The sequence below is a fragment of the Ananas comosus genome, linkage group 9, assembly GCF_001540865.1.
Source record: "Ananas comosus cultivar F153 linkage group 9, ASM154086v1, whole genome shotgun sequence".
Lineage (NCBI taxonomy): Eukaryota > Viridiplantae > Streptophyta > Magnoliopsida > Poales > Bromeliaceae > Ananas > Ananas comosus.
This window is the reverse complement of record NC_033629.1, coordinates 3,099,454-3,124,669: the sequence shown is the minus strand read 5'-3', so window position 1 is coordinate 3,124,669 and position 25,216 is coordinate 3,099,454. Positions and strand designations below refer to the sequence as shown.

Here is a 25,216-nt window from a genome sequence, read left to right as displayed (position 1 = left end):
GTCTTTAGATGGGCCAAGTTATAAAATTACAACTAAAATGTGGGTTAGTCATTTTTTATTTTCAATACAAAAAAATTTTTAAATCTTAGAATGCGGTGTGTTAATCATACGCACCCTTTTACGGTATATAAAAAAGTAATGCTATACATACACTTTTTTTAAGTGTATAGGTATACACCCATCTATTATTGGGTGGGATGGATTCTACAAGTCACATCTGTGTAGCACTACTCAATGATTATTTGCACTATTGTTTCTAATCTTTACCTTTTTTATTTTGATCATGACCTTTTTCTTTTAGCTATTCGGTTTTTAATTTGTACACTTAATTTTATTTACATTTTGATCATCTAAATTCACATTAATTTTGACGAAGTAAGTCATATAAACTCTAATAAAGCCACACTTACTTGTATAGATATGGTTGTGGTCAGGTATCTCTCGGTTAATCTCGTTATTAATTGTTTCAAATTTTTTTAAAAAATTGATAGTATATCTGATTGGATGCCAAGCACGTCAAATGCTCTAAAAGATATTATAGGTGTTGTGTGTCAAATCGAGATAGCCGTAGATATAGAGTATATTTTAAGGAGAGTGAAAATGAGCTTTACTAAGTTTAAACCAAAGTAACTATTGGTGCAATTAGTTCTAAAGATTAAGGACCTGATTTCAAAATACAAAGAGTCGGGGACCAAAAAGAAAATTTAGGTTAAGTTTTGAGAGATCGTTTTCATAGACCCTCACACTTGAGGGGGCTCTGTACATTTTTTTCACCCTTTACTCCCACACTAAAAACCCTCTCCTTGGGCGCTTGTTCTCGTCTCCAACCTTTCCCCCTCGCCACCTCAACGAACGTAAACGAACGCGAATCTCAAGCGCAATGGGGTTGAACAGATTCATCTCTCTCAACCATTTCCTCAAACACATGGTGTGCAAAACCCTAAACCCTAATCCCTAATCCGAATCCTAAATGCCCAACTTTGCTTACTCATCCGTGTAAAAATCTCTTCGATTTTGTTAGGGTTCCAACTCCGTGAGGCATCGTAGCTCTGTTGCTGCGAAGGGCGCTTCGATCGTTGGGGTTAAGGACATCATCGCCGTCGCCTCCGGGAAAGGCGGCGTTGGGAAGTCCACAACCGCAGGTGTTCTTCTTCTTGATGTTGATGATAATCTTTTTAAATTATAATGTATAGCGTGTAGCAACCAATTACTTTAAAAGCTTAACTTGCCATAGAACTCGGGAGGCTCCTCCCTGATACTATGTGAAGCAACAGATTACTATTTGGATGTCAGAACAAGTTATTCAGTAATAATTTACACGTTACAAGGATTTTCTTTTGTAATTCCAAGCTAGGAGTTTAATTTTAGCTCCTTGGAAGGTTTTGGGATCGACAATTTGGTAGGAGTATATTTTGATGTATGAGATGATTTATCTTATTATGAGAAAAATGGCTTTGAACGTCGAGTAAGGTGTGGTTCTTCATCTATCAAATACTACAAGCTTCCTCAGTAAGTCAAAAAGATATACTGATATTCATGTGTCTAAACAGGGCCTAAATGCCTAAGCTGGCATAGAACGGTGTTTCAATCAATATTTTATATCTAGTAACCGAAAACCTCATTAAGTATGTTTTTGCAGCAGTTGAGAGTGCTGAGTACACTAGTTGCATAAGAATGTTCTGATCAACTGTGAACTAGATACATGCATCACAATGGGTCCTCATTGTATTGTCATAAGAATGGTTATGAAGCTATACTTTGCACTTGCAGTTAATTTATCTGTTGCTCTTGCTAAGGCATGCCAAATGAAGGTGGGATTACTGGATGCTGATATATATGGGCCATCAATACCTACAATGATGAATCTCCATGAAAAGCCTGAAGTGGATCGAGGTGTTTTCTTTTCTTTCCTTTGGTGATTCATAATATAGGCTATCAGCTTATGATCATTGGTTCTAAATCGTTATACAAGTATATAGGAGGCTTGTATCTCATATAGACCGTTTGATGCTTTGGGTCTTTGATTAATTCATTTCATGAATGGCAATAACAAATTAGGTCCTCAATTAGAAGTTGTATAAACTGATCTTTTTAAAATTAGTTCGTATGTTTTACAATTGTTGCCTGCGTGTTTTTACTCTAAAATTTTAAACTATTGAAACTGAAAACTAAGTGCTTTTAGCTAGGCTTTTGGGTCTTGTTACTTTGTCTCATATAAGGTAATTAGGTATTATGATCTTTTCCCTGCAGATATGAAGATGATTCCTATTGAGAACCATGGAGTTCGATGTATGTCCATTGGATTTCTTGTGGGCAAGGATGCTCCAATAGTTTGGAGAGGTCCTATGGTTTGTTTTTGCATGTCTTCTTCTTTTCTTTCCCTCTTTATTGTGTAGTAATACTAAGATTAGTGCCTGTGACATGTGCTTGTCATTTAGTCAAATCAACCTTTAAGTTAATTTATAATGTATGTAAAAACATATCACGTTATAAATGGTATGCACATAATGGAATTGATACTGATCTTTGATGAACTTGACAATAGCATAATTTGTTTACATTTTCTGTTCCTTTGTGGGTTTTATATATGTTTTATGGCTGAGAATTATTTTATTTACATTTTCTTAGACTGTCTTGGTTCTTCAATTTGATCAGTCTAATGAGGTGTTTTTCACAAAAACAAAGAGGTCTAATGATTTGTACGTTAGTCCACTGTGCAATTTATCCCAGAACCAATTTATGGGTTGATATCCTGTTCTAGCTTCACACACATATCTTAATGACACTTTATTTTAATGAGCATCTCCTTTGTTGTCCATTTCCTGCAGAGTGTCTTGAACAGATTTTCGTACGCACATACAGTTATTAATTCTGTAGTTTTGGACTCGACTTGCTTTTGAAATGTTGAATGAAGGGAGTAATCCAGAATTCCATTTCTACATCAATTTCTTGTAGGCAGGAATTTTTTGTGTTGGAACTTACAAGGCTGTTCTCTTCTAAGAGGCTTATTTTCTCTGACATCAGGCCATTGTGATCTCAGGTAATGAGTGCTATTGAGAAGTTAACAAGGGGTGTTGCATGGGGTGACCTAGATATTCTTGTTGTTGATATGCCTCCAGGCACCGGCGATGCTCAGCTTTCTATATCTCAGAGACTTCAATTATCTGGTATGTTGAAAAATTCAACACTTAGCTAGATTGTTGTACTTGATTTTCTCTTCTGCTGGAAATGTAAAGTCTGCTTGTTGACGTAGACTAGATTATATTTTTTTATTTATTTGATTTTATAGCAAGGGATGATATATGTTTTTCTATCCATCAATAGAATCTTAGGAGAAGCTCTTGCATTCAATTATTACCATCTCGTACAGAATATGTTCTCTATTTTACTGAAATACTTTAACTATTCTCATGTTTGAATATAAGTGAATGGGGAGGGTTGAGACTCAAGTCTTGTTACAGTTGTCATTTTACTCTCATATTAAGAAGGATGATCTCACAACTTTCGGCTACCACTCTATTATTCACTCTTTATGCAATTGCTGCAGGTGCTCTTATTGTTTCAACTCCACAAGATATTGCACTAATTGATGCTCGAAGAGGAGCAAACATGTTTCGTAAAGTTCAAGTTCCTGTATGAACTTCTCTTTTCACTCTACGGCATTTTTTTTTTCCTGAGAGCTCAATGCCTTTTTCTCATACAACACGAACTCTTGATTGCCTAAGAGAAAACTTGATTGGCTAACTAATAAAGGGTTAGAAGAATGTTGTAAAGTTCAATAAATTTATCATAATATATTTCTAGCATATGAAGATTGCCAAAGTTGGTTTTGAAAACTGATGAGAAGCACACTCAAATTGTAGAATGTTTAAGCCATGCTCATTGTTATGTGGTACGTATGTGGCAGGATTCTATGCTATGTTTGAACCAGAATCAGTCAAGTCACTCGAAGTTGTCACTGAATGTTATGTTGTTGAGATGCTACTATGTATCTCTCTGTTAAAGCTAGCTGCTTTCAACTTTTTCATCTGGCATTTAAAAACGAATAATTATTTCTAAACTGCACTGAAGTTAGATCTAGAAGCATCATCCTTACATTTGGTACTGTGGCAGATTTTGGGAGTAGTGGAGAACATGAGCTGCTTTGAATGCCCAAACTGCGGCACAAAATCATACATATTTGGACAAGGGGGAGCGCAACGAACTGCCGAAGAGATGGACATGAAGTTCCTTGGTGAGGTTAGTGTGGTAATGATGCCCGTGTCTTATGATGACACTTATGCAAGTATCAGTGTCCATTTTCTTATGTTTCTAGACTTCATAGTGTATAAAACTAACAAAAGTTTCCACGGGAGTTTCAGGAGTTTCTATGTTTGAACTTGATGTGCGAATTAATACGAATTTTAGTAGTTTGAACTTCGCATCTGCAGCAAAATAATAGTGGTGTATTTATGATTTGTCTTCCCTAAGGTTCAACTATTTAAAGCCCTGACAACTAATCAACAATCAGAACGATGTTCAAAGCAACTCTTCTATTTCATCTTGGCATATACCAATCAATATTGTTCTTATCACATTAAGGGCTTGTTTGGTTTAAGGGTGGAATTGGAATGGATAATGGAATGGGAATGGATTGGAATGGTAATTGGAATGGCCCACTCCCCCAAGACGTTTGGTTTATTTGTGGATTGGGAATTGGAATGAGTTATTCATATTTCATTGTTTGGTTCGTATAAACTAAAAAAATTATAGGATACTATAATACTAATTTTACTCTCAAATATAAATTTATATTATTTAAAATTTATGAAAAATATAATACTATTCTCTAATAAGTTTTCCAAAAAAAATATCAAATTTATTTTTAAAAACTTTTATTGATGTGGGTTAGGGATAGGATTTTGAGAGAGGATAGGTTTTTTTTTTTTTGATGAGAAAGGGGTGAAGAGAAGGAGGGTGAAATGGTCACATGGGCTTCGAGAACTTAGTGGGCTTCCGGAATGAAATCTCAATCCGGGCTAGAAGACCGGAATCAAGTTGAAGGCTAATGGGCCATTTCCATTCCAGTCCGGAATAGGAATCCCAAACCGGTTCATGCGAACCAAACAAAATTAACCGGATTTGATCAAACCGATTCCCATTCCATACTCAAAATGGATGAACCAAACAAGCCCTAAGTGTATCCGTTGAAGTATCTATTTTGTCAGGCAGGGAAGTGTATATTTTCTGATCTAAAATTAGAGTAAGTTATAAAGGTCAATTTGGACTCCCAATTCAGTTTAGTCTTTCGTCATATTTCTCCTGGAGCTAAATATGTAACATTTTATGCATATGATGCCCTTGTGTAAGTTCTCGCTTTTTAGTGCTGGCGCTCAAAGAACACTTTGCTATCGATCTTAACTAGTCAAAGGAGCAATTGAAATTGAAATGACTTGCTTTATATGTTATCTTATTGGTTTTATTTTCATGTTGTCCTGTTGCAGATTCCTCTTGAGCTAGATATCAGGAGTAGTTCTGATGAAGGCAATCCAATCGTCGTAGCATCTCCTCATTCTGCTTCTGCAAAAGCATACACCAGTGTGGCTGAGAAAGTGACGGAGAGGCTCAAGGAGTTGGCCGAGGAACGGGCAATGGGCCCGCAGATCTCGTTGTAGAATTCATCAGCTTTTATCTTCTCTTCTTACTCAAAAAATAGGCACCAAAGGCATGCTAATCAGGTTCAGGGTCTGTTTTTCCCTCTCTCAATCGTATTACAGCAGTTCTCTTAATTTTAATTTGTTGCAATATGGTGGTAACTCCTTAATATATATATATATATATATATATATATATATCTAATTCTCATTGTTCCGTGCACGCTCGTCATGATGTAATGTAGCTGTTTATGCCACGACTTCAGTGCTGGTTTCCATCAAGAAGGCTCAGGAAGAGAACTCTAGGAATGTCATCTCGCGAGCCATGCAAATTTGCAGAGAGAAGCAGGTAGGTAATCCAATTATAATTAATTGTCTACTCGTATATATATTTAGGTATTTTCTTTTTACTTTTTTTTTTTTTTTNTCCGATTCTTTTACACCGTTAAACTAGCAAATATCCTATATCGGCCGTTAAAAATTGTCAATTTTGTGACCTTTTGATCGTAAGGTAAATGATGTCGAAAAATTATGAAATTTGATTTCTAGATGTTTTAAATGCTCTAGATAACGTTTAACGGTGTGGATCGTCGATTCGGAAGCTCTATCATCGAAAACAACTTATGAGTACGAGGGTGATCGTACTTATAAGAGTATAGTGGCCGGACTCTCTCTCTCTCTCTCTCTCTCTCTCTCTCTCTCTCTCTATATATATATATATATATATCAAATTTTGTTGTGGCTGATGCAGATGTGAGTTTTGCTTGTGTACCCCTAACAACAATGCTAATACAGAATCACAAGATGTAAGATTCCTTTTCGATTAATTGGCGCAATCTTAATGAGGCAAATAGTAAAGTTTATTTATTTTCCTCTAGTTTTTGGTTTATGAAAAGCCATCCATGTGTTATTCTTAGTTTGTGTTAACTAGAAAACTTCAATTATGGCTTTGGTAGTTTAGCTATTAAACAAGTCAACTAATAATTCGTTATTATAATTACGAGATTTCGTTTTTTGTAACTATTTGGTCTTCAATTCGAAAATCATGTCGATGGAGTCGAAAATCAGATAAAGGATGGATCCAGAGGGAATTTAAAAGTGATTATACCATGCATCTGAGGTTTTCTTATGCTTTTTAGATTATTTGGTTGTGCTGTAATTTGTGATTATTGTGGTGATTCTGAGTTTCTTTTTTATTTTTTATTTTTAACTTTTGAGAAACTGTAATGATTTAAGTTTCAATTCTAATCAATATGAATTTTTTTTTTAAATTTTTTTTTATCATTAGTATAATTTTTAATTTTATTTATGATTGACTTTTGTTCTATTATGAAAAATGAATCTCGACAAACTTATATCTATTTAATTCGGTTTAAAAATCAGTAATTTGTAATTAAGTACGATACTAGAAGAATAGTATATATATAATTAAAAAATTAAATATTTATGATGTCATGTCGGTGTTATTGGTTGATGCTGTAGTTAGTTAGCGGTGATTCTTAACTCAGTAATATTTTCAGATCACTGTTTGATCTAATTTTTAAAATAGTGGTTCAGGTCGTATAATTCCATCACTATGAACTGGTTGGTATTCAAATTCCTTACATCGATTTATTCCAAATGGATAAGAAACTATAATTCTTTTTCCAAATTAAGAGAGGATTTTTATTATTACAATTGCAAGGTAAAAATAAAAATACACAGGGGTCCTCTTAATTATGGACCATTTGGAAAAAGACCTCTCCGTTATTATTATTATTATTATTATTATTATTATTATTATTATTAAAATTCCAACCTTCTTAGTATTTTTTTTTTCTTATTAACATTATTTTTATCAATTAAATAAAATTTTTTATTAATTTCGATAATATTTTTTTAAAAAATTAACTATTACGAATATTTTACTAGCAGATGGAGCTACGGATTTCGACCAAGTAACTGTTTCAATTCGCAACTCAAGTAAATGATAATTTAAATTAAAATAATTTAAAGGTAAGGTGGTGCCAATAGAAAAAGAAATAACAATATTGATTGTCTATTTCAAAATTCTAAATAGTTAAGCGGTCTCTATACATTTTTAAGGTAGGGTTGTCAACCAGCAAAACATCAGCAAGTTGGATATGAATTAACTTATTAAAATACCGAGCTAAAAAATTTAACTCGTGTTCGATTTATTTGTTAACGAATCGAATACGAGCTAACTCGCGAAGAATAAGTTAAATTGTCAGCCTTACTATTATGTCACAAGTTAAAAAAAAATTAAAAAATTAGGATCTTAATTTAATAATTAAAAGTTACAAAATATGGGTCTACTTATATTTGAATTGGCCTAAAATTCTAATGGTAAAAATTTGTAATATATATACATATGTATATTCGAGCTATAGAGAGCCAAACACGAGCGAGCTAATTCAAATTTTTGTTCAGCTGGTTAAGAGTTCAAGCTGAAAAATTTAATTTATTTTCGATTTCTTCATCATATGAGTGATCGGTCTCGAACTCATTTCGAGCCGAATAAGATCTGAATTGCGAACATCGAGCTGGATTGCCACCCCTCAGTGGAAGTACGATCGTCGATTGCGCGTGCCCCAAATTCATCTCACAAGCATAATTTTAGACTTTAATTTACAAACTAATTTCCTAAGCACCATCCCCCAAAAGGGCAATATAGAAAATTTCCACACGAAAAACTTAAAATCCCAGGGGTAAAACAGTAATTTCACAAGGTGGGACGGGAAGTGGATCTAAATGTTGACCTAAATGCCCTCTTTTCCTCCACCGCCGCAGCCCTTCCCCTTCCTTTCCCCGACCCCTCTCTCTCCCTACCCTTTTGCCCCTGCGAACTCCACCCCTCTCCGACACACACACTCTCTCTCTCCTCTCTCTCTCTCTCTCCTCTCCTCTCTCTCTCTCTCTCTCTCTCTTACCCTTCTCCTCCCAAATCTCTCCCTCTCTCTCTCTCTCTCCTACCCCTCGTTCAAACCCCCTCCCCTTCGCGCCCAATTCCCGCCAAGTACCCCGACCCCTCGATTTGTTCTCTTCGAACCCTAGCTTCGCCCTTGTGGATTCCGACCTTGTTGCGCCTTTGCTTTCTAAATTCCTTTCTGGGTTTTGTTCCTCCGCCTGTGTCCTCCGTTTCCCCTCGATGAAGCTCGGGTTTTGATCGGGATTAGGTACTGCCCTTTGATTTCCGTGCGACGATCTGTGTGGGTGTAGCGCGTTTGCGTAGATTTTTTGAGCTTTTTTGGATTCTAATTGCGTGGTAATTTGTTGAAAATTGTAGATTTATGAATTATGCGTGTGATTTTCTGGTTATTTCCAGATTCTAAATGCTGCTGCGTGAATTGGATAGTTTAGGCGGTTCTTAGCTGGGAAGTATTATTCCAAGCTAGTACCTTTCTAGGTTTTGTTCCTCGGTCTATGTTTTCGTTCACCCTTAATAAAGCTTGGATTTTGAACGAGATTAGGTACGGTTCTTCGTTTCAGTGTGGTGTGCTTGTGTAGCTTTTTCAAGCTTTTTTTTTTTTTTTATCCAATTGCGTGATAATTCATTGAAAATCATAGATTTATGAATTAAGCATGTGATTTTTTAGTTAGTTACAGATCCTGAGTGCTACTGTGTAAATTGGATATGAGGTTCTGAGCTGAGAAGTGTTATTCCAAGCTAGTGGTTTTTAAGGTTTTGGTCCTCAGTCCATGTTCTTCATTTCTCCTCAATAAAGCTCGGATTTTGATCAAGATTAGGTATGGTCTTCGTTTCCTTACGAAAATCTTTATAAATATGTTATGTTCTGTAGCTTTTTCTAGCTCTTTTGATTCCGATTGTGCAATAATTTTTTTGGAAATCATATATTTATGGGTTATGCATATGATTTCCTAGTTTTCTTGATATGTTGTAGTTGTTATTTCCAGATCCTTAATGCTACTTCATAGATTTAAATAATTTGAAGAGGTTCTGATGTGAGAAGGATTATGGCAAACAAATACCTTTGTAGGTTTTGTTCCTCAGTCTCCGTTCTCCATTTCCCTTCGATAAAGCTCGGATTTTGATCGAAGTTTCTTTCATTTGCCATTGTCTGAGGTATGGTTTTTCATTTCCTTTAGAAAATTCTTTGTGTGTGTATTGTGGTTTTCTAAGCAATTGCATGATATTTCGTTGGAAATCATAGATTTATGAGTTATGCATGTGATTTTTAGTTTTTCTTGATGAGTATCGGCTTTTATTTCCAGATTCTTAATGCTACTGCATAAATTGGGATATTTGAATAGGTTCTGAGCTGAGAAGGATTATTCCAGGGTAATTCCGTTAGGGGTTTTGTTGCTTGGCCTCTGTTTGTTGTTTTCTCCTCAGTAAAGCTCGGATTTTGATTAATATCAGGTATGTTTTTTTTTGTTTTCTTACAAAAATATTTATGGTTTATTGTGGTAGTATAGCTTTTTCTTGCTCTTTTGATTCATATTGCTTGATGTTTGGTGTGCAATTATAGATTTATGTGCATTGGTTCTTATTTCCAGATTCTAAATGCTTTAGCGGAAATTGGTATATTTGAAGAGTTTTTGAGCTCAGAAGGATTATTCCATGCTTATTCCTTTATGGGTTTTGTTCCTTGATCTCTATTCTTCGATTCCCCTCTTGATCCTCTCTTCTTTGAAACCCCCAAGAAATAATGGATCTTGACCGAATCGTGGAAAGCGGTTGTTTCCTTGGCATCATCAATTGAGGTATGCTTCTTCATTTCCTTAACTGAAAATTTTATGGGTATATTGTGTTAGTGCAGAGCTCTCTATCTGTGTCCTTATAATTGCATTATATTTTGTGTGAAATCATAGATTTTTTTGAGTTATAGGCAGATAGGTTTCTGGCTTTGTTAATTTTGTATTAGCTGTTATTTCCAGATTCTAAATGCTTCTGTGGATATTGAGATATTTGAAGAGTTTCTGAACGAGAAGGATTTTTTCTTGCGATCTATTATGGCGAATCATGATTTGGTTCTTGGACAAAATCCCGACTTGGCCCTGGGCCAAAACCACCATGATTTGGTCATATCCCAGGTCCACGGGGTGGGCCTCGGCCTAGGCCATGCCCACGACCATGACCTGGGCCTAGGCCAGGCCCACGACCATGACCTCGGCCTTGGCCCCCACCACCACAACACCAGTCGCCTCGTCCTGGGCCACCACCAACACCACCACCCCCATGATCACGATCCCCACCACCATCGACAGAGCCACGACTCTGATTCCGACGCGCTTGCTGTCCAAAACCACGAACTCGGTCTGTCTGATAACCATGAGTTGACACTTGCTGAGACCCATGAATTGAGCCTTGCGGAAACCCACGAATTGGGTGTTGATCAAGCCCACGAGCTTGCCCTCCAGCCATCCCACGAGATGGTCCAGTCCGAAATGGTACTCGCTTCGGTTCTTCAGACGCGGAGGCATGTTCTGAACCTAGAGCATCAGCTCACCGTGGGCCAGGAGTTTTCTGATGTGAAGAGCTGCCGCCGTGCATTAAGAGATACGGCCATCGCTTGCCATTTTGAAATACAAACAGTTAAATCCGATAAGACACGGTTCACTGCCAAGTGTGCTGCAGAGGGTTGCCCGTGGCGAATACATTGTGCAAAGCTTCCTGGTGTGCCAACTTTCACTATAAGGACGATACATGATAGTCATACTTGTTCTGGAATTAACCATCTAGGGCATCAGCAGGCATCAGTTCAGTGGGTCGCAAGTTCGGTTGAGGAACGGCTTCGTGAGAACCCGCATTGTAAGCCCAAAGAGATTTTAGAAGAGATTCATCGTGTTCATGGGATTACTTTGTCGTACAAGCAGGCTTGGAGAGGGAAGGAGAGGATAATGGCTGCCGTGCGAGGGTCTTTTGAAGAAGGCTACCGCCTTTTGCCACAGTATTGTGAGCAAGTGCAGAGGACAAATCCGGGTAGTATCTCATCAGTTTATGGTAATCCGGATGATAATTGTTTCTGCCGCTTATTTATTTCGTTCTATGCTTCGATATACGGATTCGTCAATGCATGCCGTCCATTAATTGGGCTCGATAGGACTGTTTTGAAGAGCAAGTATTTGGGTACTTTGCTTCTCGCCACTGGTTTCGATGGAGATGGTGCTCTTTTTCCTTTAGCATTTGGAGTGGTCGATGAGGAAACTGATGAAAATTGGATTTGGTTCTTATCTGAGCTTCATGCTTTGCTAGAAGCTAACACGGAGAACATGCCGAGGCTCACGATCTTGTCAAATAGGCAGAAAGGGATAGTAGACGGAGTTGATTTTAACTTCCCGACTGCCTTTCACGGCTTTTGCATGCATCACCTAAGTGAAAGTTTCCGAAAAGAGTTCAGCAACACCATGCTCGTAAATTTACTATGGGAAGCCGCTCATGCTCTCACGGTAATTGAATTCGAAGCCAAAATATTAGAGATCGAAGAGCTATCTCCCGAAGCGGCTTTCTGGATTAGGCGTATTCCGCCTCGTCTATGGGCAACAGCCTATTTTGAAGGCACACGGTTTGGCCACTTAACCGCGAATATAGTGGAATCGCTGAATAGCTGGATACTAGAAGCTTCTGGCCTCCCAATAATTCAAATGATGGAGTGCATTCGTCGGCAGTTGATGACGTGGTTCAATGAGCGGCGCGAGAGAAGCATGCAGTGGAGCACGATTTTAGTTCCCTCTGCTGAACGCCGCGTATCTGAGGCCATTGAACGTGCACAGGGATATCAAGTGGGGCGAGCGAATGAAGCTGAATTCGAAGTAGTATCTCCTCACGAAGGAACTAATATTGTCGACATCCGAAACCGGTGCTGCTTGTGTCGAGGGTGGCAGCTTTACGGTCTGCCATGTGCTCACGGGGTAGCAGCTCTACTTTCTTGCCGACAGAATGTGCATAGATACACAGAAAGCTGTTTCACTGTGGCGACTTACAGGAAGACGTATTCCCAGACTATACATCCTATTCCTGATAAGAGCCTTTGGAAGGAAATATCCGAAACTAGTCAAGGCGGTGAGAATAAGATCGACGCTATAATAAATCCGCCCAAGTCATTAAGACCACCTGGGAGGCCGAGGAAGAAGAGGGTTAGGGCGGAGGACCGCGGCAGGTCTAAGAGGGTAGTGCATTGTAGCAGGTGTAATCAGACGGGCCACTTCAGAACTACATGTGCTGCTCCTATATGATGTTGCCGGGCATTCCCCCTGTGTAGAAGTTAGGTGTGTCCACTATATAAACCTCTTATAGATCGGGTTCCGATTTTTTTTTTTCCCTCCTTTCCTTTGTGTTTTTAGTAGCTTGTTCTTAGTTTTCCTGATGATTTAATAATTTTGTGTTGTGTGATATATGTTCTTCCGCTCCCAGATCATAAGCTGAAACGTTAACTTTGATGATGAGTTTGTATAATATTCGTCTACTTCTTAGCTTCTTTATCATCTTTATTATGCTTATGCTTTGTCGAAATATTCAATCATACATATTACTAGCACATACTGTTTTGCAGTGATTTTGTGTCGATCGCATTTTCCAGATTCAACCACTGTGCATACAACTATCTAGATCACTTCCCATGATAAGGGGTCTGTGATCGCATTTTCCAGATTCAACCACTGTGCATACAACTATCTAGATCACTTCCCATGATAAGGGGTCTGTGATCGCATTTTCCAGATTCAACCACTGTGCATACAACTATCTAGATCACTTCCCATGATAAGGGGTCTGTGTTCCTATTTTGAATGTTTTGTGAGGTCATAATACAATTACACTTGGCCACTGATACAAGTAATACATGTGTACATAGGGATTACTAGTTTAGTACTTGTGCATTCATAATCTGTAGTATAATACTTGTAAAAGGCTGACAGAGCTAACCAATGCAGTAAAATATATACATAAAACTGGCAAATAATGGAGAATGGGTTCTTGAGTTGTACAAAAAACAAATTCGGGAGTATAGAGAATGTTTTCTGGGTTGACTGGTTGTGACAACTTTTGCAGAATTACTCTGGTGCAGTAATTTTAACGGGCAGAGATCGACTACTGTCTGCACAATCCTCGAGCAGATTTGTCGACAATGTGCTCAGTTGTTCAGTGTTTCCATTAATCCGTGGATCTCGAAAAGTGATTTGTGAGATACCGTTGCGACTCACAATCAGTGAGCTTATGTAGGTGAAGATGTGCTGATACTTGCTGTAGTGTGCACGATTTTGAAATGTCCCTCACTTCTTTCTCTCTTTGGTTGATTGTTCAGGAATAAAGGAAATTTTTTTTTTCATTATGGAGAGGGTTGAGGAGTCTATTTCAGAACGCCATGGAGTTCGAGGGTTCTCTTTTCAATTTAACCTACATTTAGGTTACTGCAGATACGATAGCGGATAAGTTTTGCAATCGAGCTCAATTAGGTATTTTCTGCTAAAATTCTCATTAACGTCTAGTCTTCGAAGGTTTTATTTGCATTTACTCTCTGAACAATTTTTTTTTTTTTTTTTTTTTTTTTTTTTTGCAAATAGCCCTATAAAATTTATATTTGCAAAATTAGTTCTATTTTAGCCATGCGAGTGCCACATAAGCATCATGATGGGAGTTTAAGTTGAATATATGGTGAATTATTTATTGTGTTCAAACACAGTGAAGAATTTTTCGTGTTCAAGCGCTATCTATAACTCCCTCCGCACGATCTCTCTCTTTCTCTCGTTTTGCATCAGAAATGATGTGGGTCGGAAATTCTGCACCCGAAGTGGAAACACCAAAACTTAGCGCTCTTTCAGCTTGAGACGCTGAAGACGCTTTCTAGCTAGTTCTTGCTTTCTTAGCTGCTGGGTTAGCTTTTGGAGTAGGGGCTATTCTTAACTACTTATATTATATTTCTAGAATATCTCTTGTCTCGAGATGAGCTATCGATCTTTAAGTGCGAGATGAGCCCTTCCCCGACGATGTACTCTTTCTTCCATAACCTCATGGTGGTTTTTTCCATGACCTCAGAGGTCTCCTAGGAGCCCACCATCACCACAGCAATTTGGTGGTAGAAGGAATATAAGGGAAACACGGTGAATCATTTACTGTATTAAAATACGGTGAGTGATTCATCGTGTTCAACTTAAACTTTCCTTCCAATATGACGTTTAGATAAGATTAATCTTGCAAATATAAATTTTATGAGGCAATTTGCAAAAAAAAATTTTGTTAAGGGGCTAAATGTAAAAAAAGCCTCAACTTCGACCAAAATTACCAAACTGTATTGCCAGGGCAAATATGAGACATCAGTGTTTCCTTAGCTAGTAAATACAAGCATGGCTAGATGCCAAAATAGTTTAACCCCCCAAAAAATCATCTCATTCAAGAACAAATTCATCAGAAAAAAAGAAAATGAGAAATTACACGATCAAGTATGCAATTACCATTTGCTTTGTCATCTCAGCCGCACAAAACCAAAAAGATTGCATACAAAAAGTCGAATATCAACCGCAGAAAAGTTTATTAAGCTCATTTTTTTCACCTTTTCTTTCCTCACAATCCGCAAGCACAGTTTCATTTCTCTTCATATATATAACATATAAGTCATTTACATACAATAAACATGACCATTGTGACTAATTGATACATTATCCATAAAATACATGCCAAACAGTTCTTCAAACTGCCTGATCCTTCGATATAACGACGCTTTACATACAGTTCTCGGCCACAAAAGTTTTAACAGAGTTCGCAGAAACCCCACAACAAGCAACAACAACAAAGAAGTCACTTTTGATATAAGGTTGAAAAATTAAAATAACATGAGAAAAACTCTCAAGAATCAGGTCTGTACAGAAACATCAGCGGCCGCCACCTCTTCTGAGCAGGCCTTTGAGGAAACCTCTTTGCCAGATTTTGGTCCTACTTTGATTTTCGCATTAGTTCCTATTTTCGGACCACTTTGTAGTTTGCTTGTGGTTTCTTTGCAGCTCCCTACGCTGTGGCGGTGTAATCGACAACATACCCCGCCGCTCTCATCGCCTTGCAACAAACTAGTAGCATCGCTACAGCTCTTCCTCCGAGTGAAGTTCGGCGACTTGGCACGAGTTGGAGGCACCTTTATATTTAGATAAGATTGTAAGATGGCCTCCATATAAAGTCCAAGATGTCAAACACTCAGCACCAATGAAATCACAGGAGCATGTAAACTAGCTAAAGGTTTAACCAAGAGAGCAATAAAAACAAATAATGTTGATTGGATTCTCTTCAACTTGCGAAGTCAAATATGCATTATTGCTGGTTAATATGATACATGTTAATAGTTTTACAGATATCAATGTTATGTGACTGATTATGGACGAAAAATTTAATTTCAAGTGAGAAAATAAAAAATATGACCTTTCTATATTACATAGCCTGCAGTCATTGCTCATCGGTCAACGAAAATGCCAATAGTTCCAGAATTGTAGTTTTATTGTACTGGTTTTGCAGGAACTGTGGTGACAAATGTTTGTTAAAATTATCATACTTGCTTTCGTTGCCGAGGAGGAAAAAAGATACAAACAAAGGTGCATCAGTGTATAATCCATTTCTATCTCATGTTTTAATTCGATGTTTCCGACAGTTGTCAATAAAATGTAAAAGTAAAGCTTCAATATCTACCCACCTCCTGACGTTTATAATTTCCAAGTCCTTAGGTTGCAAACAGCAGGAAGAAACAAGAAGAGAAAAAAGCTGTAACACTTACGAATTACTTTTCAACAGAAAGATATCTAGCCCAAAAACTATTTAGTGTTTCTATTCAACCAAACACCATATAATCTTACAAGAAATTTCTCAATATTGAACCATGCAAAATGGTTCAAAAAATAATGATCTAAAATACTTTTTTTTTTCTAAATAATTTAATGTCTATGTAACTACTCTGATGATAAGTTTTTATGCAAAACAAATTAAATATTGTAAGTGAAAAATTCATTATGCTTCAGATATTGTGTTTATTACGTATATAGAGCATTATCAGCTATTCTTAAAATTTGAATATGTGTACTTGAAAATGAGTACCATAAACTTGCAACATCTTGTTCTCACACATCAATCAATTAGTTCATAAAGGCAAACTCATGAGACTAGCACGAAAGCTTCATGAATTCTGGACATTTGAGTCGAACTATTATGACGAAAGCAAAAGTAGCGCTTTTTAAGCTAGGCCAGGTTAAATCTTCAGAAAATGAGAGATAATTTAGTATTATTTGAGAACTTTGCTCTTATTTACGAGTCCAAACATGGCATAAACCATTAATTGGTATTAACATTTAATTATACCATATAATAATAACAGTAGGCAAGAACGAGAAAAGTGAAAAACTGTCATTTCTTTCAGTTCCAATGAAATAACAAAGCGATTCAAATTATGCCTCTGTTTAATGCAGAAATTGCAGGATGTTGACATATAGCTTTATAAATTCTTATGCACCAAGGTGGCCCAGAGCCATAAGGCAAGCAAGCCTCAAGTAAATACTTAAACAAAATGAATTAAAAAAAAAAATCAGTTATTTCTCACAGATAACAACGGAAATATGAAAACCAATGGTCAATACATTATTGCACTACTACCAGTAGAAAAACGACTTGAAGATTTAGCTACATCAAAAGTGTTGCAGACTGGACTGAAAGTGCTCTACCACTACGAAAAGCTGTCTTGAAAGCCACAAGCATAAAAGCATTATACTTTGATTTTTCTTTAACCACATAAAATTAAGCAAAAACAACACTAGATTACCTTTTTAAGTTCAACCTTAGGAGGAGGTCCCTCGTGGTAGAAGCTTGGAACTGGGTTAGCTTTAAAGGTCAAGGTCTTCCTTAGTTGCTTTATTGCTGCCTCTTGCTCCTCCTGGAAAAGAAGTGAAGTTAGGCACCAATGTAGTGATCACTACGAAACAAATAAAGACCAACCTAAGCATGTTTTACATTATTGACCTCCATATTATCAGAGTTATCTGCAAGCATGTTTTACATTGCCCTGACTAGGTACTGGTAGATGGCAATAAAGATCAAAATGGATGTGTGCAAATACGGTAGGTCATTGTATCATAGTAAATTGTTCACCTCCTGCATTATTAATCCCAACTTTGAATCTACTGTTCTAAATAGTAGTGCACCTGCATACAAAGGTGCAGTTGCTCAACTGCCCCTTATAAACTGAATACACATATGGCAGAGGTACTGCATACTGAGGTCATAACTAAGCTCCCCACTCCAATCCATGTTAAACATGTGTAAGTAGGCTCAGCATGTTGTGTCTATGATCACCAACATAAACATTTAGCACAGCAAATTTGATATATATACATTTTGTTAATTAACTGATTATTAATTATATCATACTGCCAAGTTTTTTCTCAAATAAATTACTTCAAAAGTTAACATGTATGATGTTACAATGTCCTATGATATTTTTACTCAAACCATTTGAAAGTTCTATATACTTGTCTCCATGTGCCTGTTTTCTTTTCATTTTTTTTTCTACCCGCCGCGAAGTGCGGACCCTACACTAGTTACACATTATTATGTACAAGAACTGTACAGGATTTTAGGAGCTACTAAAACTATGTCCTAAATGAGGCATCTGTTAGCATGTTAGTCTTAGAGGTGAAATACTTTTGTTGTCCGAATTTAGATAAATGATAAATCAACAAAATAAACTTACAAGTGGCTAACAGTAAAGCTTTGATTAAAACAATTCAACAACCGTCTAAAGAGTTATTTCTGGGTGGCAGATATACATTATGATTGAGAGAGGGAGGGTAGTACACATCATGTCTACCATGTTAAGAAGAGCAACCCATAAATTAGTATTTAATGGTATAGCTCTAAGTAAGCAAACAAGTACAAAATGATTTTCTAATTGGCTGTCTCTTGTACAACTGCTATCACATTATACCTATATGTCTCTGTATCATATCGTTCAAGTATCAAGTGTTCATGTTTTTAGGTGTCCCTAGTGTTTCCCAGCAAAAGTAGACATCATCTTATAAGCTTCAATACCAAGAAGATAATCAGAGTAAAATGTAGCTCTCATGCTCAACTGCAACAAGAGTGGGTAAGCTGACAGCAATATCGCATACCTTTCTCCGGGCTTCAGCTTCGAGTCTTTCTGCCTCCAAAGCCTCATGCTTCTCTTCCAATTTTGAGTAAAACTGAAAAAACCAGCACATTAAGTAGCTTGGTAAACCAAGGAACTATCACAATGTTCAAATAGATGAAATATTTACCTCTTTCCTCTTCTCAGCACGCTCCATACATCTAAAAACTGGGGCAGAGGGCACTGTTGTCCTAGTTTTACTAGATCTTGTCGAAGCTCCAGTCCTATATACAGCTAAGGAAAAGTAGAATACATAATGGTAGAAAAACTATCCAACAATAGCCATTAAGATGTAAAGGATACGATGAAGTAATGGAGATGGAATCCTCTTCTTTAGAGTGCATTGTGTTATCAGATTGTAAAGGCTTCCTAGATGTAACAGATGAATTACTCTGTAATTCATTAAAAAAAGCACTGTTAGAAACTGTTCTAATCGAATCTGTCCAAATAATCCCTTCAAACAAAGAAAATTTGCCTCCGAAAAGCACATAAAAAATTAAGTAAATAATAATCCAAATCCAATGTCCAAAAATAAAAAAAAAGGTAAATAGTGATTCAACATGGAAGAAAACCGTCAAGAATTCACTTAAGTCATTAAAGACCAGAAAGATGGAAAGAGAGCACTAAAATATTTGATTGGCAAAAAACAATACATTTAAAGCATCTCTTTCGCAGACAAGCATTTCTGACAGAAACTAGTCAAATTATATTGAGAGGCATCGCTAAAATAACGAGTAAATCATTTCAATCACTTAAAGGATTGCTTTATATATCATATCAAGAATGAATTTCTAAGACAGATTGAAGGATGAATCATAAAAAGGATCACACCTCAGTCTTCTTTATGCTTGTTGATTGGTTGCTGCTTATATTTGCCTGCTTTTCTCCATTGCCAGCCGGATAAGCAACAAAAGCACGATTGGAGCTTGAAGCTCTCTTTTCAGTTGCAAGGGAAAATGGCTGAGGAACCGTGTAATTAGACCATTGTGATCCTGCAATGGCAGGCCTTGTTGTTGATTTGGAAACAGGAACCGACTTCTTGCGATCAAAAGCTTTCTGACTTTCATGGTCGGTGGATTTCTCTTCTTGCGTGTCACCATCCATATTCCTGTTCCTAATGAAAGGTACGTCTTGGCCCCTTGGAGAATTTTCGTCCTGGATGCCATTTATAGTTTCATCGAATTTATCATGGTTATTACTTGGTGTGCATATAATAACACAGTCTGACTCTTCGTCTGTGGACACATCCATAACATCTTTCCCCATTGGACTGCACAAATAGAAAAAAAATTGTCAAATTCCCTGCATAAAGGAACTGATTAGCAATATCATTTTGAGGTGACAGCATAACAGTAGAGAAGGTCAAACATACATTCATATATGCTCCAATGTCATACATATAACAGAAGACTATGTTATTAATCAAAAAAGAAAAAAAAAAAAAAAAACCATTTGATGTGACATGCAGACAAGTATGCCAATAATACCTAATAGAGATTTATTTTTTAATCATTAGTTTGGGCTATAAGAGTAGAGGCATTCGTATAAGGCTCAAGTTCTCTTCTTTAAGAATCATACCTTGTTTATCAGCAATCAACAAATAATAACAATATCATACATAAAAATATGGTGTTATCTTCATTCTTTGGCGTAGGTAGAGAGACTACTGCATCTATTCACTAATTGTGAAGACAAATTAAGCAAGTTACTAACTTACTATCCACACCCATTGCAACTATACAACAATGCAAATTACTTGGATATTTATCTGATCATGCTAAATCATAAGGCATCATCTACTAACAGTGTTTATTTCACATAACCTTTTTGTAGTTTAGTCAATATGAGATGCATTACAAACCATATAACTGTGTTTCTTTTGGTATTCACAAGATATACTCTTTATTTTCAGGATTCAGGAAATGGTGCGTGCAAATGACTGCTAAGATCGACAGTCTAGAAGAAAAGGCAACATGTAATTGAAAAATCCTATTAAAAGAATCCACCCCCATTAAAATGACTAAATCAATTAAACCGCTTTAAAATTAGTACAAAAATAAATTCATTAATTGGAGACTAGCTGAGAGATTTCAATCTTACAGGCTGGCCACTAAACCTAGAAGTAGATGACATTCAACATCATTCCTCAGAGCAATTAAATATTTCCTCTACGAGCTCATTGTTAAGCAATATTTCAGTTAAAGAATAATAAGATTAAGGTTCAATTAAGTAAACTATTGGTTAGATGTGATTGAAGAATTGACCAAGATTTAGATACCGCAATATCATCAAATTTTATAAAAAAAGTCGATGCAAATTGATTTGCCAAAATACATTAAAAAAATCGAATCAGAAACATTAAAAAGAAGAGTTCCAATCTAATACGACGCCAAACAAAGTCACAACTAAAGGTAACTTTTAAATTATTGTTTCCTTCTCCACAACCTATTCCATTTCTCGTTCGGATAAAGATCATCTGAAAGAACCTTTTTCATCTTCAGAAAATTTCCTTCAATCCCAAATACACCTATTCTATATCTCAAAAGTTTTAATGTAACAAAGAAGCCATGTTATAGGAACCCATAAGCAAGAGGATGCAACAACAAGCATGCAATGACATCAGTATGATTAAAGTATGAGCATGCACATCTATCTATTCCCCTAATCTCATATTATTTGCGAAGGGAATCTTTTTTACATAGAATTACCATAAATTTCATAAATATATTTCATCTTAATATTCTAAAAAATATATTTCGCACGATCAAGTACAATTCTTAGAAAGCTAGATTATTTTAATTTCCGGCAATAAAAAAAAAAAGGAAAGAAGCAACTTTTATTATCTCTAATCAACAAAATTAAATAGCATAATCAAACAAAAAAACCCTAATTACGGGGTAATTATATGAGGGATCTAAAGAAACGGCGCATGAACCAAACGAAACTCCTTCCCAAATCCCTACTTGCTTAGAACCCTAAGGGAACCCTTAAGGGATCGAAAGGAGACCCAAATCAACGCGAAACGAGAAGGATTCGACACGGATTCATTACAATTCTCTCCGCGGCCCCCCTCCCCCGCACCCCTTCCGAGAGATCTCTCGCGCCGCTCCTCCTCCTCCTCCTCCTCCTCCGCCTCCTCCGCGCCCCCCACGCCCCTCGGCAACGACAACGACAACCACGACGACGACGACGACGACGAACTCTGTTTATTTATACCCCCCCTTCTCTCTCTCTCTCCCCCTCTCTCTTCTCTCCTTCGCCTCCGCCTCCACGTCCACCTCGCCCGTTTGAAGGCCGTTACTTGACGCCGTCAATTGACGCCGTTAACTTACGGTTGATCGTTTCTCCGACCCCTCCTATCCCTCCCTGAGCCCTCTCTCTCTCTCTCTCTCCATATTCGTCCAAAACCGTGGACGCCGCGGTGGGGAACTCCGCGGGGACCTCGACGAATAGGGGCGGTAAGCTTACCGGGAGAAATACTGCATCGGCCTGGTGCACCGCACCTCACCGCATCGCATCAGCAAGAACCGCCGAGCATGCTTAAGCTCCTGTTTAAATTGCATAAAAAATATTTTACTTTGCCTTCCCTTTTCATTTATTCTAAAAACATTATCTTTTACTAAATAACAAATATCAATATAATTGTCCGTGCAATACGGTGGACACATATTATACAAAAAAAAAAAAAAAAGTGACGTGAAAAAAAAAGAACAGTATAAAATATCAAAGTTATACATATATATATAAAAGAAAATAGATTTGGTTGAAGGTGGAACTTACTTAGCCGAAAAGAAAGAAAAATCCTCATATTAGCATTATAAATTGAACTTTCATTATGCAGGTAGATGATCAAATGTATTAAATTTGATATCTTATTTCGTCTTAAAATTGTTTGTTTGAAATAAAATAAATCATCATGTGATCGTAATATACTAATTTACTCAGTATTGTAGAGTTTTTCTTTTTTTTTTCTGATATGTTGCTGTATATTTTTATTTTTTTAAATCCTCGAAATTAGAAAATTATTATCGAAACACATTACTAAATTAAAAGATCTAGAAACAACAGTTTAGTAAAAACTATTATATTTTAGATAAAAATTTTGTTATATAAAGCTTTCTAGAAGGCACCCATAATATCAAGTGAGCAGTTTATTTTTTAAATATTAAAACTACTGCAGCAGAAGTTTCTATAAAACTTTGGTTCACGGTGGACCAGGTCTAGGGAAATAATACAAATGCGTAATTGCTCCAGGGACAAGGAGTCAAGGTGGGTCCATGTAGGGCGGTGACGGGACCCCGAAAATTTCGCCACATCGCACGCGACAAATTAAATTTCCCCTACTAGACTATTTTAATACACACGGAAACGGATTAATTAGCAGCACAGCGAAAAGACCAAAATGCCCCCGCCACCGCAGTTTACAAAACTTGCGTGGACCTCGTCCACCAGATCACATATTCACCGGCCCAATATGTTCAACACTGCTCTAAGGGCTTGACACGCCTATAAAGTGGTTTGATTCAACTTTTGAATCAGATAAGTTAAAAAAAATTAATTTGAACCTTTTGAACTAGTGAATCTATTTGATTTTAATCAAACCGGTCGGGTCTCTTTATTGAGTTATATTAAAATCCAACGGCTTATAATTAAGTTAACTAATTTTATCTTCTATTTACAGAATAATCTTACGAAAAAAAAAAACTTCATAAATTTATATTTAGTCTAGAAAATTAGTAATTTATTATTGTATTATGTATGATACTATAACAAATCATGTATATAGATTGTATGTTGACGTCACTGGTTTAATTAGTGGTTGAGCATCCACTGGTTTAACTAGTGATCCTTGACCTAGTAATATTTTTCGTAATGTATTATTTGATAATAAGAATTTAAATCCAATTTAAGCACTCTACTAATTATTTTTGATAAAACATCTTGTATTTTAACAAAATTTGGCCCTTATTTCATACTTGTAAAATTGTGTTTCGAAGAAAATTTTGTTGGCTTACTCATGCAAGCGACGAACAAGCGCACGAGTACCACCTGAATAAATACCTAACTTAATTAAAATAAAAATATTGAATGTGGGAGGATTGAAATAAAAAAAAAGGTGTATGAGTATGTTCAAAATAATCTCCTATAAATTTTCTATATTTTTTAATTAAATTTAAATATAAATAAATAGATACTGTTGTTTCAAAATTTAGGTAAAAATATATAAAACTTAGCTAGATTTGTTTTGATTCAGCTAATCAAGTTTGTCATATTTTAATTTAGGTACCTAATATTTTAATTTATCTGATTTAAACTATTATATATTTTAATAAAATTATAAGCGTACAAATTATCTAAAATATGCTAATTAAAATTGTAAAAATAAACAGTGCATTCAAAATTTGAATTGTAATAGCTATTAAATGGCCCAAATTAAATAAACTAAATGTTAGATACCATGGTAAAAATGAGTTGTAGTTTAATAAGTTTTATACACTTTTACGTAAATTTTATTTAATTAATATTACAAAAATGAGTCTATGGTGCACCAGGTCCAGGTAGTTCTTGCACACCAGGGGCGAGGTGCTGCAATACCAGAAGAAGATCACAGCCGTTCAAAAACGGACGGCTGAGATCTGTCGCGAATTGGTTGGCGTTGGACACGTCAGCGAGAAACGAGGGGGAGACAAAATGGTGCTACACGCTGTGTAGATAATTGTTGTGAATTAACTAACCCTTCGCGCCGTTAAACCGATAAGCATGGAGAGGTGAATTACACTGAGACCCTTCAACAACTTTAGAACTTGAAATACATCCTTTAATTTTATTATTATTTTTTGGTATAAACTTTTAAATCGCTTATATGGCATTATTTTGTAAAGTAATTTTTGTTTCCTCATAAAGATCTATATATTATGAAATAGTTTACTGAAATACTAGTAAAATGCTCTATTTTTTAAAATATAAATCGGTAAAATACAATACTTTCTTAGTTTATGATTTGCCATTACCATCACTTTATTTGTAAAATAGTACTTTATAGTCATATTTAACAAGATATTCTTACAAACTTATTTAGTTTTATTTACTTAGTCATATAAAATACTAGTAAAATAGTACTTTATAACTATAAAAATATATATTTCTAATAAACTGTGGCTGATAAAAATTTCACACGAAAAACTAATTTTTACTGCATTTAAGTTACTCGCTAATAATTTATATTTACATCCAAACAAGCGGAGGTAGCGTAAACTAAAAATATAGCCATGGATTAATGAACTAAATAAATCTGTTTCCAATCACTGTGCGGCAAAGTGCAAATTTTCAACACCAAACGGGGCTAATAGTTTTGGAAATCTCGATAGTTGAGGGGTACATTTCAAAATTCATATAGGTGAGGTGTCTTAGTACAATTTTCCGAAGAAACCAGCGCGCGAGTCGGAGAGCGATGCCACGTCGACATCCGTC

The 25,216-nt window shown here is 36.2% G+C and overlaps 3 protein-coding genes across 16 annotated transcripts; 2 read left to right on the top strand and 1 right to left on the bottom strand.

Annotated features, from left to right (window-relative positions):
• On the top strand, nt 788-5,768 carry LOC109714917 (iron-sulfur protein NUBPL). Its single transcript, XM_020239661.1, has 8 exons — nt 788-928; nt 1,022-1,142; nt 1,771-1,893; nt 2,251-2,348; nt 3,041-3,167; nt 3,548-3,633; nt 4,114-4,239; nt 5,484-5,768. Exons 1-8 carry the CDS (start codon nt 881-883, stop codon nt 5,652-5,654), a joined length of 900 nt encoding a protein of 299 aa, XP_020095250.1. The 5' UTR covers nt 788-880; the 3' UTR covers nt 5,655-5,768.
• LOC109715329 lies at nt 8,435-13,088 on the top strand. Of its 12 annotated transcripts, none has more exons than XM_020240281.1 (6): nt 8,435-8,809; nt 9,240-9,380; nt 9,549-9,717; nt 9,906-10,014; nt 10,152-10,358; nt 10,533-13,088. In XM_020240281.1, the coding sequence occupies exon 6, from the start codon at nt 10,608-10,610 to the stop codon at nt 12,828-12,830; it is 2,223 nt and encodes a 740-aa protein (XP_020095870.1). In that variant the 5' UTR covers nt 8,435-8,809; nt 9,240-9,380; nt 9,549-9,717; nt 9,906-10,014; nt 10,152-10,358; nt 10,533-10,607; the 3' UTR covers nt 12,831-13,088. The 12 variants fall into 12 exon arrangements, with proteins under 12 accessions (XP_020095870.1, XP_020095872.1, XP_020095876.1 ...); XM_020240283.1 differs by having other exon boundaries at nt 9,230-9,380; nt 9,632-9,717; XM_020240287.1 differs by having other exon boundaries at nt 9,230-9,380; nt 9,632-9,717; nt 9,867-10,014.
• LOC109715304 (protein WVD2-like 1) lies at nt 15,149-21,950 on the bottom strand. 3 transcript variants are annotated; one of them, XM_020240244.1, is made up of 7 exons: nt 21,797-21,950; nt 19,577-20,015; nt 19,049-19,137; nt 18,876-18,969; nt 18,729-18,800; nt 17,384-17,494; nt 15,149-15,718 (listed from the first exon to the last, which is right to left on the bottom strand). In XM_020240244.1, the coding sequence occupies exons 2-7, from the start codon at nt 20,009-20,011 to the stop codon at nt 15,443-15,445; spliced, it is 1,077 nt and encodes a 358-aa protein (XP_020095833.1). In that variant the 5' UTR covers nt 20,012-20,015; nt 21,797-21,950; the 3' UTR covers nt 15,149-15,442. The 3 variants fall into 3 exon arrangements, with proteins under 3 accessions (XP_020095833.1, XP_020095831.1, XP_020095832.1); XM_020240242.1 differs by having other exon boundaries at nt 21,709-21,838; XM_020240243.1 differs by lacking the exon at nt 21,797-21,950 and adding an exon at nt 21,640-21,716.

Coding starts and splice junctions, on each gene's coding strand:
- LOC109714917 (XM_020239661.1), top strand. CDS start 881: ATGGGGTTGAACAGATTCATCTCTCTCAACCATTTCCTCAAACACATG. Junction 929..1,021: donor ACCATTTCCTCAAACACATG/GTGTGCAAAACC, acceptor CGATTTTGTTAG/GGTTCCAACTCCGTGAGGCA. Junction 3,168..3,547: donor TCAGAGACTTCAATTATCTG/GTATGTTGAAAA, acceptor CAATTGCTGCAG/GTGCTCTTATTGTTTCAACT.
- LOC109715329 (XM_020240292.1), top strand. CDS start 10,608: ATGGCGAATCATGATTTGGTTCTTGGACAAAATCCCGACTTGGCCCTG.
- LOC109715304 (XM_020240244.1), bottom strand. CDS start 20,011: ATGGGGAAAGATGTTATGGATGTGTCCACAGACGAAGAGTCAGACTGT. Junction 18,970..19,048: donor TCCATCTCCATTACTTCATC/GTATCCTTTACA, acceptor AGCTGTATATAG/GACTGGAGCTTCGACAAGAT. Junction 18,801..18,875: donor GTGCTGAGAAGAGGAAAGAG/GTAAATATTTCA, acceptor TGGTTTTTTCAG/TTTTACTCAAAATTGGAAGA.